The sequence below is a fragment of the Coniophora puteana genome, assembly GCF_000271625.1.
Source record: "Coniophora puteana RWD-64-598 SS2 unplaced genomic scaffold CONPUscaffold_3, whole genome shotgun sequence".
Lineage (NCBI taxonomy): Eukaryota > Fungi > Basidiomycota > Agaricomycetes > Boletales > Coniophoraceae > Coniophora > Coniophora puteana.
The window spans coordinates 655,090-672,874 of NW_006913055.1; the positions used below are offsets into that span (position 1 = coordinate 655,090).

General features: G+C 52.5%; 5 protein-coding genes across 5 annotated transcripts; 3 read left to right on the top strand and 2 right to left on the bottom strand.

Annotated features, from left to right (window-relative positions):
* Nucleotides 1-4,320: 4,320 nt before the first annotated feature.
* Nucleotides 4,321-6,697, bottom strand: CONPUDRAFT_80361 (uncharacterized protein). The gene is made up of 4 exons (XM_007767273.1): nt 6,345-6,697; nt 6,019-6,287; nt 5,041-5,949; nt 4,321-4,903 (listed from the first exon to the last, which is right to left on the bottom strand). The coding sequence occupies exons 2-4, from the start codon at nt 6,135-6,137 to the stop codon at nt 4,603-4,605; spliced, it is 1,329 nt and encodes a 442-aa protein (XP_007765463.1). The 5' UTR covers nt 6,138-6,287; nt 6,345-6,697; the 3' UTR covers nt 4,321-4,602.
* A 1,002-nt stretch (nt 6,698-7,699) lies between these two features.
* CONPUDRAFT_150820 (NAD(P)-binding protein) lies at nt 7,700-8,846 on the top strand (the record flags this gene model as incomplete). Its single annotated transcript, XM_007767474.1, has 7 exons — nt 7,700-7,960; nt 8,035-8,083; nt 8,145-8,285; nt 8,368-8,502; nt 8,567-8,601; nt 8,660-8,764; nt 8,817-8,846. 7 exons carry the CDS (start codon nt 7,700-7,702, stop codon nt 8,844-8,846), a joined length of 756 nt encoding a protein of 251 aa, XP_007765664.1.
* A 401-nt stretch (nt 8,847-9,247) lies between these two features.
* On the top strand, nt 9,248-10,719 carry CONPUDRAFT_163064 (uncharacterized protein; the record flags this gene model as incomplete). Its single annotated transcript, XM_007767475.1, has 2 exons — nt 9,248-9,275; nt 9,327-10,719. The coding sequence occupies exon 2, from the start codon at nt 9,334-9,336 to the stop codon at nt 10,717-10,719; it is 1,386 nt and encodes a 461-aa protein (XP_007765665.1). The 5' UTR covers nt 9,248-9,275; nt 9,327-9,333.
* Nucleotides 10,720-13,452: 2,733 nt separating this feature from the next.
* On the top strand, nt 13,453-14,956 carry CONPUDRAFT_70713 (survival factor 1; the record flags this gene model as incomplete). The annotated part of the gene is made up of 4 exons (XM_007767199.1): nt 13,453-13,469; nt 13,523-13,717; nt 13,823-14,783; nt 14,843-14,956. 4 exons carry the CDS (start codon nt 13,453-13,455, stop codon nt 14,954-14,956), a joined length of 1,287 nt encoding a protein of 428 aa, XP_007765389.1.
* Nucleotides 14,957-15,067: 111 nt separating this feature from the next.
* CONPUDRAFT_99328 (cytochrome P450) lies at nt 15,068-17,529 on the bottom strand. The gene is made up of 11 exons (XM_007767476.1): nt 17,415-17,529; nt 17,296-17,355; nt 17,077-17,205; nt 16,756-16,907; nt 16,569-16,684; nt 16,384-16,501; nt 16,061-16,267; nt 15,945-16,001; nt 15,867-15,891; nt 15,532-15,804; nt 15,068-15,457 (listed from the first exon to the last, which is right to left on the bottom strand). Exons 1-11 carry the CDS (start codon nt 17,522-17,524, stop codon nt 15,373-15,375), a joined length of 1,332 nt encoding a protein of 443 aa, XP_007765666.1. The 5' UTR covers nt 17,525-17,529; the 3' UTR covers nt 15,068-15,372.
* Between the last annotated feature and the right edge of the window lie 256 nt (nt 17,530-17,785).

Consider the following 17,785-nt stretch of genomic DNA (forward strand, 5'->3'; position numbering starts at 1 on the left):
GTTTTGGGTGTTACATACCGTCGGCATATAAATAGGGTATCGAGTCCGTTGGAATGGCGGTGTAACACACAGCAGCGTCGAGGTGATTATCGATCACCGAGGTTGAGAAGTCTGTGAATAAACTGTCATCTACTGCGCATTATTAATGAACGAATACTGACTGTCAATACCAATCCAATACGTTCAAGCTGGTCTTCGGAATGCAGCATTTCATTTGCCCTTCCATGAGGAGACATGCTGTTTTAATGTTGTTTTACTATTAAATAACTTCAACGTAAACAGTCACTGTAGAAGTTGGGACAGCGTTGAACGAACGTTAACGAGGAAGTCAGGTCTTAGATACTTCTCCACAGAGGAGTAGCTGAGAAACCAGTTACTCAGTGTCTATATCATATGCACCCCAGTTTACACTGTGCAATTTGGGTGATTCAACTACGTTTTCCCTTGTAAGTCTGTGGTCTTTCGATGGTGAACATGTCTACCTCGGGTGGTTCCGTTTTCAAAGGGACCGAAGGACTCTAAAAATGGCAGCCGGTTTCTTTGACCGTGAAGTGACAAGCGTGGAAGGTCCCGTTGAAGTGGAGAATGGCCCTTTTCAGTGGTTAGTAAGTTGCCGTACATGTTTGCACAAGGGGCAAGAGGTAGACATGAGAAAGCCTTTCTGGATGGCGTAAGGCTTTGTCAGTTTCTGTCGGCTTCGAGACCGATAACGAATGCAACGCGACAGCACTCTGGAGCTGACATCTGTCAAAGTGCTGATCGCACGTCTAAAGGCGTCCAGAACCTTATTATGGAAGCCCAGGACCGGAGATGGAAGATTGTCTGTAACCCACATGGCCATAGCTGTTTGAAATGCGCGAGGACTGTCGAATTTCGTTGATTGTGTAGGATGTCGGCTTACTCGGGGAGTCTCGGGATTACATGTGGGAGATTCATGGCTTGATAATCTGCGTCATACTACCACCGTACAGCGATCCGTCAATCCCACCGATAAGAACAGTTTTGTGCGGCAAGCCAAATATAAAACTCGAAAACTCGTCATATAATTCTCGCCTTCTCCATATACCTCAATGTTTCGTCGAAGCTCGCTAGGACGTTACTTAGACTTGTGCCACACCACAGGTGAACTACATCGGATGGCACCAGGCACACGGAGAAACACACAGAAGCGTAACGGCATTAACCGGGGACCGAGTGAGCTTGATCCTCGAAACATGTTGTTTGCGGCTGACCCTGGGTGAACGGTAGCTCTAACGGAGCGGTCCTATTTGATCGGCCGCTTAGGTTCTGCCACGTGAGGCGGTGTCACCTCATTGACGTCTTCGAGAGCCTCAACGAAGTTAAATCTTTGGTTTGAATGCGTAGTGATTCTGGCTTTCTCGAGCGGAAGCATCGCCAAGCACGTGGGATCAGCAAAAGCGGTAGCGACACCGGATATCGGAGTAGCTTACTTTCTCCAGGAACATCAAACAAAAAGACGTGCATTTCTGACTGTGGTCCTAATCTTCACGTTCAGACGTCTGCACACGCGGCAAATGCTTCCCAGCAAATAATCTCATTCAGTAATCTAGCCGGGTTTGGCATGGACACTTGATGTGGCCTCTATTAATCGGCTGCTATTTCCGACGATTCTGACCCAAGTCAGGTTTACATTCGCGTTGGCAACACTCTCCGTCGGGCAAGAATTAGAAGAAGAGGCCCCGATAACTGTTGACCGGAACCCGCGGCAGGCGGGATTCTTGATGGACACCATCGCCTGCTCGCTGTTACCACATCTCAGGACCATACCAGAGTTTCAAGCCTCGGGTGCCTTTTCGGAGCGACTCACTAAGGACTTTATGGGTGTTGGGTGTTGCGATGTCAATGATTTTTGCCGACAACATTGTTTCAAGTCCTTCGCCTCATTAACCGCGCCAGTCCCCATGTAGATAATCGTTGACATGCATTGCGGCGGGTTGGGGCAACTTTGCCTCCGAGTACAAAATCACTGTATGCCTATCCCCGAGCGTTCTCTTCCCATTCTTCCGTTGACTACTATGCTGCCTACGTATTAGTCAACATCCTAATCCCTCATCTACCTCAACCCCACCCTATTGAGTCCTCTGCCGTACTTTCAACCGAAGGATCTTCTCGGCCGAGTGATAAGCGGGATCAAAGAACGCGCTCCCTATTCAGCACCACCGTCTTCATCCAACACTTCTTCGATCTACCAACTCTGCGCAAGCGCCTTCTTTTCTTCACCTGCTCCAGTAATCACCTTTAAGCTTCTCCACGATTTGGTGGGTCCACAATTTCCTCGTCGATCCAATGGCTCTCATTGACCACATAGCTCTGTAGTAACACTGTTCATTCGAAAATGCAGTCAGCAATGTTAGGGAGCTCTGGGCATGAGAGCCGTACGTACCCATGCGGTTATACTTGCTCGTTGCTTGAGGTTAACTCACCGTTTACTATGTCCGTCAACCAACATCCGTATTTCACGGGTTCAACTCCGATGTCATCGGGTCACCGTCTTGTACTGCCCTCTATCTCTTTCTGTCTGTAGATCACCCACCATCAAACACAATCGGCCGGGTTTCATGCCCCTACGTGACATGCAAGAGAGAATTTTCGAGCGAGGTTAGTCCGCTCTCGTTGTTGAACTCCTCGTCTTCTGACTGCTTGTTTCATCCAATCAACAGTTTTCCCTCCAACTGCATATTTCGACGCACCAGGAACAGCCAGCGGCCCGGCACGCATGTCAGATGGGGTGTGCAGAGACGTTCTCCACGCCGCATGATCTTGCACGCCACGAGATAATGCAACACGGTCGTGCTCGCCAGTAAGGAGCACACAAGACCTTCGTTAGTAGACACATTATTACCGTTATAATACCGTAAAATCACTCCACATAATGTGTACGATACACTCCATTGACTTTCGTTCTTATTTCTTACTTTGTTTCGTCAAAATTTCAAGGTTCGAGCTGATCCAAACACTCCCAACACGGAGCCAAAATCTCATCGGGTTTAAACCAGCGGAACAAGGCCTATCGCCTATCTACGCGACCACTGTGACTGATTTATTTTTGGGGCTCGGGTGTTTAAAAGCCATGTTCTTCTGATATTCGGTTTCTGACTCGGAGTTAGGCACAGGGCTGGACGATCCACATGTCAGACACACGCCTACCTGTCAGTGCCGTCCTTGCACCCCCCCCGATGCAACACGACACCCTCAATGCAATATGCGCTGAATGAAAACGGTATCATATAATGAGCTGTAGGCTTGAATAAATGTGTTCCACCAGCCAACAAACAACTGTAGCGTGGGGAAAAGAGCAACAATACCCCCCTGCATCGAGGATTTCCTGTTGCATGAGGGCACAAGGGTAGTATGTACTGTTAGTACTGGCTTCACCAGAATGCACTAGCGCACACATGTGGTCGAAGTGCCGGATTTAGCCGAGAGAAGCCGTCGGACGTTGTCCCGTGGTCACATCGTCGTCTCGAGCCTCACTACTGTGATCCTTGAGTTTGAATTTCAGGAAGACGAAATCAATGCTCTGGCTCCTGGCCCCGAGTCGGCATGTTGCACGATGGTCACCAAGTGGCCATGGTTGCCTCTGCCGAGGCTGCCGAAGCTGCCGAGTCTGCCACCTTGTCATCAGACAATAGGACTCATGTCGAGATCGTGTACCCACCCGAATAAATCCCCATCCTCCACCTTATTGCGACCACATATTCTCTCATGCTCGGTACGTTGAAGCGAGACTGAATAATAGCGTAGCATGTTTTAGATCTTGGACTCGGAATGTATAGCGCGCGCAAAGGTAGCGGAGCGATCGAGAACTATGCCCGGAGAAGCGCAGGGAGCGCCGGACACCGGCGGAGGACTTGTCGGTATCTTTTGTAAATCTCTGCGCTTCGGAAAATCTCTGGCGATTCATTGAACGAAACTCGTGGCATCGAAGCGCTCAAATAATGAATAAGATAACCGAAGGCCTAAGAAAGCGAGCCACCAGCTGAGCATGGTCATATAGGGGTGCGAAATCCGGCCCGGCAGTCGCCAAACTAGCCGCGGTGTGAGATGCACAACAGCCTTGAGCATCGGGAGCCTATGTGTCATATCAGGGTCGGATTAGCGCGCGTTATCCCTGTTGATGTAGACGCTTGGAGCAAGGTTGCGATCAGAAGCTGTGGAGGAACTCTTGAATATCCTTTGACGAGCTGTCCAGGCCCGGAGAGGGCGACCACTAGGGACGAATAAAAAGAGCGAACAACAGGGACGAAGAGAAAAAGCGAAAATCGACGCCGAAAGGAACAGGCGAGAACATAGACTGAGCGGTGTAGAGAAAGATCTTTATTATCTTCTATAAATACACTATGGCTATGTCCTACAATAAATAAAGAGCGAAAGATACTGTACGAGAAAAGAGGGAAGAATGGTATATATGCAAAAAGGAGCGACAGTATTCAAGGTTAAAAGTATATAGCAACAGGAAGTTAAAGCCGGGCTTAACAAAAGTTCGGCGTTCGAGAGACCCATATATCCAGCCGAGAACGCAAGGCCACGAAAATCGGACCGTGAACACGATCGCTTCGACCAGTGGATCCGAATTTAAAATCAGATAATCCGTAACAGCGGCCCCGGCTCAGGCGCATCCACGCCCCGCTCGCGTCTGCGGAGCGCAACGCGGCGCTCGAGTTCCCAACGGACGAGCTCGCCCTTGAGCTTCTCGACGCGAACCTCGTCGACGGGGTGGCGCTGCCCGACGATGCGGTGCGCGAGCGTGCGTGCCTCCTGAATGACGGGCGACTCGGGCGGACGTACGGTTGAGCCGCAGTCGGTCGCCTTGGTGTTGCTGTGGCGCCGCTCCCAGAAGGTGACGGCGTCGCGCGCGTCGAAGCCGGCGTGGGCGAGGAGGCTGTGGGTGGGTCGGTAAGTTGGGGAAAGGCGTAGAGATGTGATGGGCAAAAGTGGCGCAGTGGAAAGGTGAGGAGGGACGGAGAGAAAAAGGAAGTAGAGAGGATTGGGAACGTGGAGGATGAGATAGTTACTTACCGGGCCGAAACCACATCTGCCTCGATCTCCTGCTTCACGCTATTACAGTACTCTCCCACTTTCGTCAGCTCGCCCGAGCCCATCTTGCCGAGCGCAGCGACCGCGTCGTTGACGAACGGACCAAAGATCATCGTGATGGGGAACAGCATCGTCCTGAACACGTCCGAGATCATGCTCACCACCGCGGGGAAGATGATCGTGCCCGAGGAGAGCGTCTCGAGGTGGTGCGACAGCACCAGATGCGCGAGCTCGTGCGAGAGCAGGATCGCGAGCTCCGCGGTCTGCTCGGGCGTCGGTCCCGTCCATGTAGGGTTGCTGGAAACGGAGGAAAGCGAGCCGAAGAGGGAGGAGAACCACGAGGACGAGGGCTGCTGTTCAGAAGCCGGAGAAGTGGGGCCCATCGGGACGCGCGAGAGGATGTCGTCCAGGAAACCAGAGTACACCACGATCCCGCCCCCACCGTCCGGCCCGAAGCCGTACGAGAACGCGTTCGACGCGTCGGGCTTGTCCACAATGAGCAGCGAGTACGGCGGGCCAGCCAGCACATGTGGTGCGGGGGCGGGCATGCGCCCGCACATGGTCTCGCACATGGAGTGCATGAGCTCCGACGCGCGCGGGCGCGGGCGAAGCGGATACTGCGCGGGCGGGGGGAAGGGGGCAGCTTCGTCGGGGCGCTCGAGCCAGTACTGCATCTGCGGCTGGCCTTCGCTGCAGATGTTGGGTATGCCGCGCTCGAGGCAGCGCAGGGTGTTTTGCACCCACTGGTAGCGCCAGTCGGACGGGGAGATGAACTTGGGCGCGGTGCCTTCGGCTGATAAGACCTCGGTGACGGCTTGGTACCATTTCGGGCCGGCGAGCTGGGCTGCTATTTCGTCTTCTTCTTCGGGGGAGAGGATGATCATGCGCCATCTGCGGGGTGAGAGGTGGACGCGTCAGCGGGCAACAAATGGGAAGAGAAAGATGGAGTGGGTCATGCACCTGCCTGTGAGCGGGGTCCTCTCGAAGCTGGCGAAGATTGCTGCCCAGAAGATTGCTATGGGGACGGAGAGTAGGATCTGGAAGAGGAGGGTACGTGTTTTAATCTTCTGCAGCAGCATGGCCTTCTTCTCCTCTGTCGCTGGTTCACCGTGGAACTTGGCATGGTGTGCGATGTACCGTTGGGTACGTTTGTTCTGAAACCAGAGCAATGGGATGAATGTGAGGGCTATTCGACCTGCTGCGCGAGCAACCTCTATCGTAGTGGAAGACTAAGAGGCCGCATCATGAGTAAGGTCACGAAGCTGCGGGATGAGACTGATACGTACCTTTAGAATGCCCAAAATGATCGGCACAAGGGGTGCACCATGCCGCGACGGTGTTGAGTGGAACGAGGACGTCCCGGGCTCGGTCTCCCATATCCTCCGTCTCCTCCAAATATTCTGAACCTCGCTGAGAATGAGGCCGGGTACCGCTTGGTGATATGATGGCCTGCTGGTCTTGCGTTGAAGTGATATACTTGCTGTGGAGTGGAGGAATGAGCGCTGGATAGTGAATAGAGGAGGTTTGGAGAAAGATCGAGGATGTAGCCTGCATGCTATTCGAATGGATGAGCGGAGCATTGTACATTGTCCTAGGGGAGTACTAGGAAGAAGATATGGTTTGCTGTCAGAAGGTTTGCATGACTAGGAGAGCTTTAGCGCGTTGTCTCCGGAGCCGTCGACGAGCAGACGACATACGCCCATAAACGGAAGGTCTCAAATAACCGACGGCATCAGGCCTACGCGTCCTCCCGGGTCCTCTCACCCGCTGCGCTCTTTCCCCACACCCCACCATCCTCACACGCAAGCCCAAACGTGGACCAACAGATCTTCGCGCAGCCGTCGCAGCACTGCAAATGCTGCTGTATAGGGAGGGCTTCTCAACTGCTACTCAACCCTTGGGTCTGTGCTAGTCTCCCCTAGGCAGCCGTTTATAGTAAAAAGGAAGATAGTCGTTCCTTCACAATAAACGGTCTGTGCAGAATCCATGGTGGGCATGTGCTCGCAGCTTCGCTCCATAGTCGTCGGAACTGCGCGCACTTATCTCTCGTGCCTCAATCTGCATCCGTCGCCCGCCTCGGCATGGCTCGCTGATTGCTATCTCGAACTCCCTCAGAAATGACCTGGAAACACAGAGAGTCTCTTGCAACATCCATCCTGCGATCTTGGTCGTTTGCTCGATAGTCAGTCGTCTACTGACTAGCAGGATAACACGGCACTCTCCTTGATACGCTAGACAAAACGAAGCACAGCTAAGGGCGGTGAAGTTCCGAGACGATAACCATAAAACGGCAGGCGCAGCAGCGATCTCAAAAGAATGCGCTCTGATGGGTAGATCGTGCTTATATACGAACCAAAAGGCTTTCTCAGTCTCGCTTGAATGACCGTGTCGCACCTTTCGTTGGCATTCTCGTCGCTCGTGCAATGGGAATATCTATCCTCAAACCGGCTATTTAACAAAAATCTACCAAGTGGCAGCCCCCTGCGCAGGTGACTGCAAACAATAGAACCGCGGCATCTTTTCATACACGCCTTGGCAACTTGAAAACATGTGTAGCATGAAAAAGGTATTTAAACTCGTGGTATGTCGAACCGCTTCTGAAAGTCGCTTCCTTCCTCTCTTCTCTCGCCCCAAACCCGCTATGTCCAAATCGAAGGGCGTTGTACTGATCACAGGCTCCGCAGCAGGTATCGGCCGCGCGAGCGCGCTCAAGCTTGCGAGCGACGGCTTTGACATTGCTGTCAACGATCTTACAAGCCAGAAGGATGGCTTGGAGACGCTGGCGCAGGAGATCGAGAACCTGGGCAGGAAGTCATGCGTGCTACCCTGCGATGTAACAAATGAGGACGCGGTGAAGGAGCTGGTCGCGAGCACAGTGCAGAAGCTTGGGTCACTCGACGTCGTAAGCCCTTCTGTACCAGCAGACCATCCAGCGAGGCGTTAGCTGATGCGGGTTTCCTTGTGAATGGCATCTAGATGGTTGCCAACGCAGGCATGTTCATGACCCCGACCCCTATCAACGAAAGTACGCGCCTTACATCGTGACCTCATTCTCAGATACCAACATCATCACTGCTCTTGCACAGTCGAGCAGCCGTTCTTCGAAAAGATCTTCGCAGTCAACGTTCACAGCGTCTTCTTCTGCTTCAAACACGCCAGCAACCAGATGATCGCCCAGGGCCGCGGCGGGCGCCTCATCGCCGCCACGTCGCTCTCGGGCCGCACTGGTGAGTACTACAGCGATAACTTACCTCCCCTCACCTCGCCATATGTGGTCTTCGTGCTCATCGATATGGGGCAATCGTGCAGCTTTCAGCAACCTGAGCGCGTACTGCGCCTCCAAGTTCGCCGTGCGCGGCTTGTGCGCCACTGCTGCGCTCGACCTGGGCAAGTACGGTATCACGGCGAACTCGTACGCTCCGGGGGCGATTGCTACCCAGATGAGTGAGTTATCTCCATGTTCTCGCTCTGTCTATTGCCCCGATGAGTCTAATGTCGGCTGCCTTAGCTGGGCTGGATACGAATCCCGAGTTGAAAGCATTGGTACGCTTTGGTTTCGTACTCTTTTGACCGGACCTGAACGTTTGCAACTGTGGTTTAGATGGAGACCAAAGCTGCTTTGGGGAGGACGGGGACCCCTGAGGACGTAGCAGGTGTAGTGTCGTTCCTAGCCTCCGAAGAGTCAAAGTTCGTCTCGGGGCAATGTGTGAGTAGCTCCTGCTGTGAGGTCAAAGTAGTTTCTCACTTTCGGGTTACAGATTGGGTGCGATGGCGCATGGATAAGCTAGAGGTAGACATGGGTTCATTTTCTGTAATCACACCCAAATGTGCGATGCTGCTGCAAGCCCGATTCAGGTGAATATTGTTGCCACATTTAGCGAACTGACTGGAACCAGGCCAAAGGATCTTGTACTCGTATTTATCATAAGTCCTGAGATAACGCACCTTTTCGCTGTGTAGAGGTTATAAATCCCACAGATTCATACTTGGTTGGTCGGATTGGGGCATGAAAGGGTATTTCAAGGAGTCGCTTTGGGCTGGCTCCTCGAGCCGCGGCAACACTACAGGTGGAGTGTAATCTGTACGTAAATCGAGAGAAGTATCCACTGGACACCCGGCTTCCCACGAAAAATGCGCATTGCAGCAGCGAATTTTTTCGTCCCGACCAGCGTCTTCAACCAACTCTCGTATTCGACAATGCAATAACATTGCTCACTGTAAGTTGAATGCCATCCGTGACTCAACCAGCTGTATCTGATGCGAAACAGTGGTAGCATGGCCGAACCGTCAGATCTCAGCGAGGAGGTGCATCTGGCCGATGTAGCTGCAGCAATTCAACCATGGCAAACTCCTTCGATCGTTTCGCTGCCCACTGAGACCCTTCTCGAGATCTTCAAGCTGGTATCTCTTGACCCACGCTACGACATTAACGGGCGAATCGGCACAGTTTGCGAAGTCATGCAAGACTTTGCCTCCGTTTGCCCCAAGTTCTTCGACGTTTTGACTCTAGTCCCAGAGTACTGGACTTTCATTGGCTTACGACCATTGCGAAGTTCACGGTGTCGTTCATTTTTTGCCGAGTATCCCTCACTTCTTGAGAGGATCTTCGAGGCATCTCGGGACCTTCAATTCGAGATCGCCGTCTACAACCCACGAGAGGTCGCGCTGGACAGGCTAAAGAAAGAGACAGAGCGTTTGCAGGTAACCAGGATTGTCAAGGCTTTATCCCTACACTTATCCAGGTGCACTTGTCTTCATGTCGAAACTCGCTATCGCTCATCCATCCTAAACTCCATCCCACACCTTTCGGGGCTGGCTGCGCCCAATCTCCGTCGCTTCCAGCTCATCTCGGGGGAGGCAGACAGCACCGACGGGCTTCGGCTGGATTCCCTCAACTTGCCTCGTCTCCGCTATCTCACGATCGATACTTGCAGCTTTATCAACCTTTCTTCAGCAACGATGAGCGCCTCCCATGAAGGAGAGGAAACGTCGCTCTACGTCCATCTTATGCCGTTCTCTTCTTCGTTATCAGCAGATGCTGTCCTTCATGCATTGACTGCGCTTGACAAACGGTACACGATTGTGGACCTGTTTATGGAACACCACTTGTTTGATGGTCCCCCACAGAATCTACCAGTTCCAATCCGTCACTTCTCAAGTATTGCTTTTGCAGACATCCGCGATAACATGGGCTTCTTTCCTGCGCTCCTGTCAAACTTCCGCTCGACAGATACCGTCACCTTCCACACGTGCCATTTGTTCTGCCCCATGACTATCGACGCCGACCGTCTTCTGCTAAACCAGATAAGCAAAGACAGCGATCTCAGACACGCGCTATCTAGCTGGACCGGTACACAACTGCACGTCACCTGTTGTAAGTCGTTCAACGATGACTTGCTTGACGCTATGGCGATACTTGGAACCACTGCAGAAAAAAGAAGTGTCTTGTGTCCGCGGTTGGAGACACTCATAATCGAAGATTGCGAATGCTTCTCGTACGACAGCTTACTGCGCATGGTCGAGGCTCGGGAGCCCCCGCTTCTGACCCTTGACATCAGAGGTAATACGTGCAAAATGGATTATTCAGCTGCCCGCACTCTAGGGCACTCTGTGGATGAGATACATTTTGAGACAGCAAATGTTATAATGGATGATTATTAACTTTTCGTTTCGAAGGAGACCGCAGGTTCATAGCGGGTGTGAATTGACACTGTGAGTGCGCGATCAGTATGATACACACGTATAATCTTTCGCTAATGGCTTTAATCACGCTGCGAAAAAGACGTCGGTGAACCGACACGTGTCAAGATCAGAGTAACTGTTGACACAGTGTTGTCGGTGCTTGAATAGTTCTTGACGCAACGTTGCAGATAACTCAACATAGACAACGATGGTCTTCCTACTTTTCCCATCTGTGATCCGCGTGGAAATAACATATCGTACCACTTTGGATTACCATAGCTATGTTTGGGAGTGCCAAAGAGACGGGCATCGCTTGACAAACAAGCAGTGTCGCTTTGCTCGCAAATTTGCGCAAGTACGAATCCGACAAGTCTGGCGTTACAGCGTGTGCCACACTCGCATCGCTCGGAACAAGCGGATCAATAATGTGTATCGATAGCCCCATGGTAATCAATGCATATTTGCGAGCATGAGTTTTGAATGAAGCGTTTCAAGCACTGATTCACTCGTCGAACTTAAGAGCACTTGCTGAAAATAGAATTATAATGAAAACGACGATATCGTATTCGATAGAAGATCTAGAGTAATACATGCTGGTTTGTGAATATGCTACAGGTTTTGCGATAATATACGATGATGTAGAGCACATGGAGAAATCTATCTTCCTGTTACGTTGCGTAAAGTCGTGTATAGCGTAGAACGTGAGACGTTTTGTTTCGTCGACTTCCGCACTTGCTATCTGCAGGATGGGGAGCCAATGAGCGCTGCAATGTCGCAGTTGCATGAAGTATAACGTCCTGTAGGAACCGGTAAAGCTAAGGGTGATGCAGCGTCAGTGAACGTCTCACATCTACGCGCATGGAATGACACTTACTACGTGACCCCCTTGCAAGTCAGTCGACCCTAATCGGCGTCATCAAAGAGGGTTCTTTAGTTGTGAGGCCCTTTTCTGGGGGATGCTGTTCCTGTGCGACCATACGCTCGAGTACGCCAGCAGATGCCAGCTCGCGGATATGAGCCATATGCTCTTCAGAACGGCTCGGCTGGTTAATCCCAGTGTGCATGCGATGTATGGGTTGAGAGGTACGCCTGGTGATGGGCGAATGGCGGGCGGGGCCGTGAATGGGTGTCATGGAAAGAGAAAGCCTAGAGAGCATGTCGGAAAGAGGTGGTTGTCAACAAATATCCTGGCATGTTAGCTGCGTTCGCCGCTGTTAATATATCCATCATCCACCTAGCGTGGCGGTGGGTTATGTGACATCGGAAATAAAGTGACGACGGCGAGGTGAACATAGATTCTTGGCGCTCCTCAGTCTGTCGTGAGGTAAATTGGGCCGTCGCGTCAAGGTGGGCCCCAGAGATAACGGGCCGGTCCTTAGCTTGGAGCAAAGGAAGACGATCCTCTCTAGTCTCCTTTTTGCAGCCGTTTTACACGTGTCGCTGCGCTCTTTTGACGCTGTGTAAAACGATCCTCTCAGGGCCTATTATGCTTGTCCGGGCGACCCTCTAGACACGATCGCGCGCATAGACCATAAAATGTATACACTACGAAACCTAAAGATTTTATGGGAAATTTAGTACAACTGCAAGTTCAGTCGGATCGGTTGCTACATTAGTCCGTATTGTACCGTCCGAAACTCCAGAGTGTGAACATCGAGTGTGTGCCAATCGAGATAGTAGCTTGATGTGTTTATGAAGCAATCATGCTTTCATGTTGACATCATAGCCACGCAGTACGAGCCACTGACCCGACAATGCTTCTTTTTTTAAACATATCCACGTCCACGTTTGACGCATGGGAAGTAATGGTGGCGGAGGGATTGATGCGGTGAGTTTGGTACCAGAAGACGTCAGTCCCTAGCGATGATAGTACTTAGTGACGTATGCAAGACGTACCTTATGACAAGCATTCTGCCGACTCTTGGAGCATATAGAGATCGACGGGACTGTTCAAGGCCATGCATATACTATGCCGGAACCCGCAATGAAAACCGTCACCTGCAATGAAATTCGACTGTCCCTCCCCTGTCCCTTGGTATATACCTACAAGATTGAACATGGGCCATCTTATGAAACTACTCTATGTCCGTATTGCGCGGCTTGGTAGAGGACTGAAAACTACGGACGCTAGGTACAAATTTCATTGCGGGTGACGGATTTCATTGCGGGTTCCAGCATAGTAAGGCCTCAGTTGCGAGACGTATTACACGTGGTGATTCACCCACCATCTTGTGGGCTCGGAGGTCTGTTGGGATGGTTGTAACCATGACCCGGAGCAGATTCCTGAGGATTGTTCCCGGAAGGCCGCTACCAGGAGTGCTGCTGAGTGGTTGGAGTGCTTAAGGAATGCTTTTACCAGTCCTTCTGATGTAATTTGAGTCTTGCCTGACTGGTCCACGTTAACCGAAGTTCGCCAACGCATTTGCCGCTCGCCATGCCCTAAGCTGGTGGCTCCTGACAGTGATTAGGCTGTGTAAATCCAGCCATATGGAATTTGCCGCTGAGCTGTTGCAACCAATACTTGTTCCTACGCACGGAAGAGGAGATTTAGCAAGGTGGTGGTTGGCGAGAGGAAAGGTGAGTCAAGGCCAACACGTAAGCCGGGCCATGAAGTCAAGAGGATCCGAACTCCGATGTGCGTGAGTGAGGGTGCCGTTGGTGCCGACGTCTCGAGGCCTGCGTCTGCCTTGCTCTGAACCACATCCACCCAACATGTCCTGGTTTTTCTCGTGTGTATCTCCCTTTTCTGCCTCCCATACCCTCTCAAGTATTCATTATACAGCTCAGTACCCGCCGACGCACAGAACTTCTTCCCCGTCTCATCCGCCTACCCCGAGTCTGAGCTCTTCTCCGAGCTCACACCCCAAGACACCGAGTGGACTTGCGCAGGTGGCTTTGTGACCGAGACGCAGGTGTTCTATCAGTTCCTTGAGGATGGCACCTTGATCATATTCCAGGTCATCCACTCTTCCGTTGGGTGCGTTACCGTGTCTTTCTGTGCCTATTCTTCTTTGCTCACGAAATCCCATCAATCCGATCTCGTTGCTCGTGTGCAATGTGGGGTGGGAATGACCGCGCTTAGTGTCTGGCCCACGATCCAGTTCACGGCCAAGATCTACAACCCGAACACCAAGGAGAGGGTCTGGCGTTCTTCAACCGTCAGGACGTTCACTACTCCTCCCCCCGGTCTCGACAAGCGCTCCTGCAAGGGCGAGACCGCAGACAAGAGCGAGCACTTCTCCATCACCTTCCGCCCCGCATATGGTGACAAGCCTGACACATACACCATTAATGCCAGTTTCGGCTCGGAGGTCCAGCTCTCTCTCGACATCGTCCGCCCCGCTGGCGTTCCCGCCTTCAAGATCGGCAGTGACAAGCCTGGTGACCCTCTCGCCCGCGGCGGCTTCTCATACTTTGGCCATGACAAGAAAGAGGGTTACGTCGTGCACCGCTTCTGGCCGCGTACGTACTCCACGGGTCATGTCATCCGCAACGGCGTCGCCACCGAGGTCAAGGGCCAGGGCATCTTCAACCACGCCATCCAGGGCATGCGGCCCAACCTCGTCGCCTCCCGCTGGAACTTTGCCAACTTCCAGTCGAACGAGCACGGTGGCATCAGTGCGGTCCAGATGGAGTTCACCACCTGCTCGACGCACGGCTTCAAGGGCGCCAACTCGGGCGCTGTCAAAGTCAACATCGGCTCCATCGTGCTGGGCGACAAGCTCGCGCTTGTGACGGCTGAGACCCAGGTGGAGGGACAGGAGCCCGCCAAGGGCAACGTGATCTCCCGTGTGCATCATCTGTCGCCTGCGCATGACGTGGACACGGGATACGGCATGCCTTCGGCGCTCAAGTACGAGTGGGCGGGATCGTCGATACTCGCCGACGCCTCCGGTCAGGTGGAGGCCACCCTAGAAGTTCAGACCGGCGCTCCGGCAGATCCGTCAGGGTTGGTCGAGAAGCTCGATGTCCTCGCCGAGTTCCCATCTGGCGTCAAGATGCTGGTTAACTACGTTGCCGGCACGAAGCCCTACATTTACCAGGTGCGGATCATTCGCCAATGGAACTACTCGCATCGATCTGACGTGTTTTATGACTACAGTGGCAGAACAACACCAAGCTCATCGTCAAGGGGCCGGACTCCATCATCCCCGGCCTTTCACAAGGCATCGAGGCCAACGGCATCCTCTTCAACGAGGCTACCTTCATTTCTTAATCGTCCCTCTTTCTCTCCACTTACCCCTAATGAAACCGATAACGATCGCTGGACACAGTATACAAGAAAGATGCCACCTTAGTACAGTACTGACGCTGAGAGGGGATGGGAGGATAGCGGATCTGTGCGACATGTAACACGTAGATGTAAACAAATGTCAGAAAGCATTGCTCGGTCTACACTGAGGAGGTTGATTAGATGGGGAAGCTGGAAAAGTGTCTGGTGAACAAGAAGACAAGAAAAGGTGTAAACGCTACAAAAAATGACCAACAACGGTACGGCCCAGATGGGGCTATTAGTAGTTATACAACAAGTCGTAAGGTACGTTGAAGCGTCGTGAGTGGTGCTCGTGGCCATAGGACGGGGATCGATAAGTTATGTCGATAGACAGGTGCGGTGCAGGATAAAATTGCCTGCTACTTCTTCGTACAAGTGCTCCTGACGAGTGCAGGCACGGAAGGATAACGCGGGGTAAAGTTACATGCAAACGGACGCGGATGTCTATAACGTGAACCACTCGTCAGCAATCCGACTTCTCCAGATCAGGCCAAAGAACGATCATGCTCGCAACTTACATGGCGATCCCGCCCTCGAACGCGTCTCCGACCTCCACCGGTCGCCCGTTGGCGTCCAGCGCGTGCTCGACCTTGAAGACGGCGAGCACGGAGACGATCGTGATCCAAAGTAGCTCGTCCGACGCGAACTTGCCCGGGCAGTTGCGCCGCCCCAGGCCGAAGACAGGGTCAGTCGTCAGTGGGGAGTCGATGAGTTTGCCATTGAAGGTGAAGTGTCGCTCGGGGCGGAAGGATTCGGGGTCGTCGAACCTGGACGGGTCGCGCGACATTGCCCTGCGAGTGGGGTGTAAGTTGAACTGGAAGAGGCATGATAGGGAGAGATACGGGACGCGTACCAGGCATTCATGATCACGATAGCCCCTAAGTCACGATAAGCATACGATGGGCGTGGGTGATCGAAGGAGAGGACAAACCTTTGGGAATAAAGTATCCTTCATAATAGTCATCAATGGCCGTTGCATGCGGAATTCCTATTTCACGGAGTGTCACTGATTTGGAATGAGAGAACAGTCGCGCCTCTGCGACAAACCTAGTGGTACAACAGGACGCCATCTCAGCACCTCGCGTATGATAGCCTCGATGTATGGCATCGACGGCCGGTCCTCAAAGCTGGGCAGCCGATCGTTGCCAACGATCGCGTCGATCTCGGCGTGGGCGCGCGCCTGGATATGAGGGTGGAGCAACATCGCCAGCACGAAGCTCTGGAGCACAGAGGCGCTCTGAAGTAAACCTTGATCTGAGCTGCCGTAAGTATGAGACAAAACGGCGACTTACGGTCTCCGAGCCAGCTGTGGACAAAGGGGTTTAGGACGGGGGATAACACGGGCTCCATCGTGATTACAAGGAGCTTACCTATAAAAACGGTGGCGGCGGCTTCTCGGATAGCCTGTTCCTGAGTCTGGTAATCCTCTTTCTCGTCCAGTGTTCCGAGGAGATCTGACACCATAGACGGAGGTGCAGTTCCGTTTGCCTGTGAAATGACGGTCCGAATGAGAGTCAGCCAATTCGGTAGATCTTGGTCCATCGTTCGGACTTACGACGGTGCGCAGCACAAAATCAAACGGCTCGTTCATGACTCGCTCGGAAAAGGATTGTCCGCGCGCGATGGACTCCTTGAAGCCTCCACCTGGGAACCATGACGGCACACGCGCCACTAGATGTGGCGTGAGCGCTTGAGCCACTGCAGTAACAAAAGAGAAGATTCTTTGAACCACAGTCACTTACGGAATGGGAACATAGTCAACGCCACCGCTCTCTCAGGCGCAAGCTCCTTCTCCAATAAACGGATGAGCTCCTCCACGTTGTCCACGATCGGGTCCTGATTGGGCTTCGTTTCGTAGCCGTAGGTCATAGCCATGACCGTACTTGCAACATGACTGCGTGTTAGATAACCGTGATGCAAACACGAATACCATCAGGACATGTGCGACATCAGCAGTGACAGTGCGTTGACATCACCATTGACGTTAAAAAGCGAAAGAAGCGGACGGGTTTTTCATGTCAGCTAACGTTCAACAATTATGATCGAGTGACGCCAGCACTAACCTCTTCAAGTGCTGCGTGAAGGTGGCGGGCGACTCTAGCAAATTGCTTAGGAGCCCATGGGTCTTTCGGGCATAGGTTGATCGATAGGTTGACGCCGACTCTGCACGGAGCGCTTGATGGAATAGTTTCCTTTTGTACGGCATCATATGGGAGTAGTTATGAGCCCATATTCCATGATATTACGGTACAGCCGCCCCTAAATACACGGTTTGTACTCACCTGTGAAGTCTCCACTCGTCGCCATACTGACGATGGACAGTGCTGAAGCCTATCCCCATCCTACACATACCAGCTTCAGTCATGAAGCGCTCAGAGTTTATAAGGATCGATGGACTCACAGTTCTGCGGTCGGGATCACCGGGCGATCCGAGTAGATCGAAGAACGCTTCTCCATCAGGGCGCGAGCGACCGGAAGCGAGTTGATAATAATGAAATGTTGGCCAAACATCTCCGTATGGATGATGTCACCTTTACCAGCGTCAGGCTCTGTTCTCTAAGACGTGGGCCAAGAACGAGCACTCACCGAAGGTTTTGCGCCATTTGGTGTAGGTAAGCCATGGTTCTGTGGCACTGACGTTGAAGATGTTGCCCAGAAGAGGGAGAGGAGTAGGTCCTGGCGGATACGGCAAGGATCGCCTGGTGCGGACCCACCGTACAAATGCGTAAGAAATTGTCACCAAGCACAGGAGAAGGAGGATAAGTCGTTCAT

Coding starts and splice junctions, on each gene's coding strand:
- CONPUDRAFT_99328 (XM_007767476.1), bottom strand. CDS start 17,524: ATGTTTGGCCAACATTTCATTATTATCAACTCGCTTCCGGTCGCTCGC. Junction 17,206..17,295: donor GACGAGTGGAGACTTCACAG/GTGAGTACAAAC, acceptor GCCGTACAAAAG/GAAACTATTCCATCAAGCGC. Junction 16,268..16,383: donor CGCCGCCACCGTTTTTATAG/GTAAGCTCCTTG, acceptor ACGGCAGCTCAG/ATCAAGGTTTACTTCAGAGC.
- CONPUDRAFT_80361 (XM_007767273.1), bottom strand. CDS start 6,137: ATGCTGCTGCAGAAGATTAAAACACGTACCCTCCTCTTCCAGATCCTA. Junction 5,950..6,018: donor AGGACCCCGCTCACAGGCAG/GTGCATGACCCA, acceptor CTCACCCCGCAG/ATGGCGCATGATCATCCTCT. Junction 4,904..5,040: donor GCAGATGTGGTTTCGGCCCG/GTAAGTAACTAT, acceptor ACCCACCCACAG/CCTCCTCGCCCACGCCGGCT.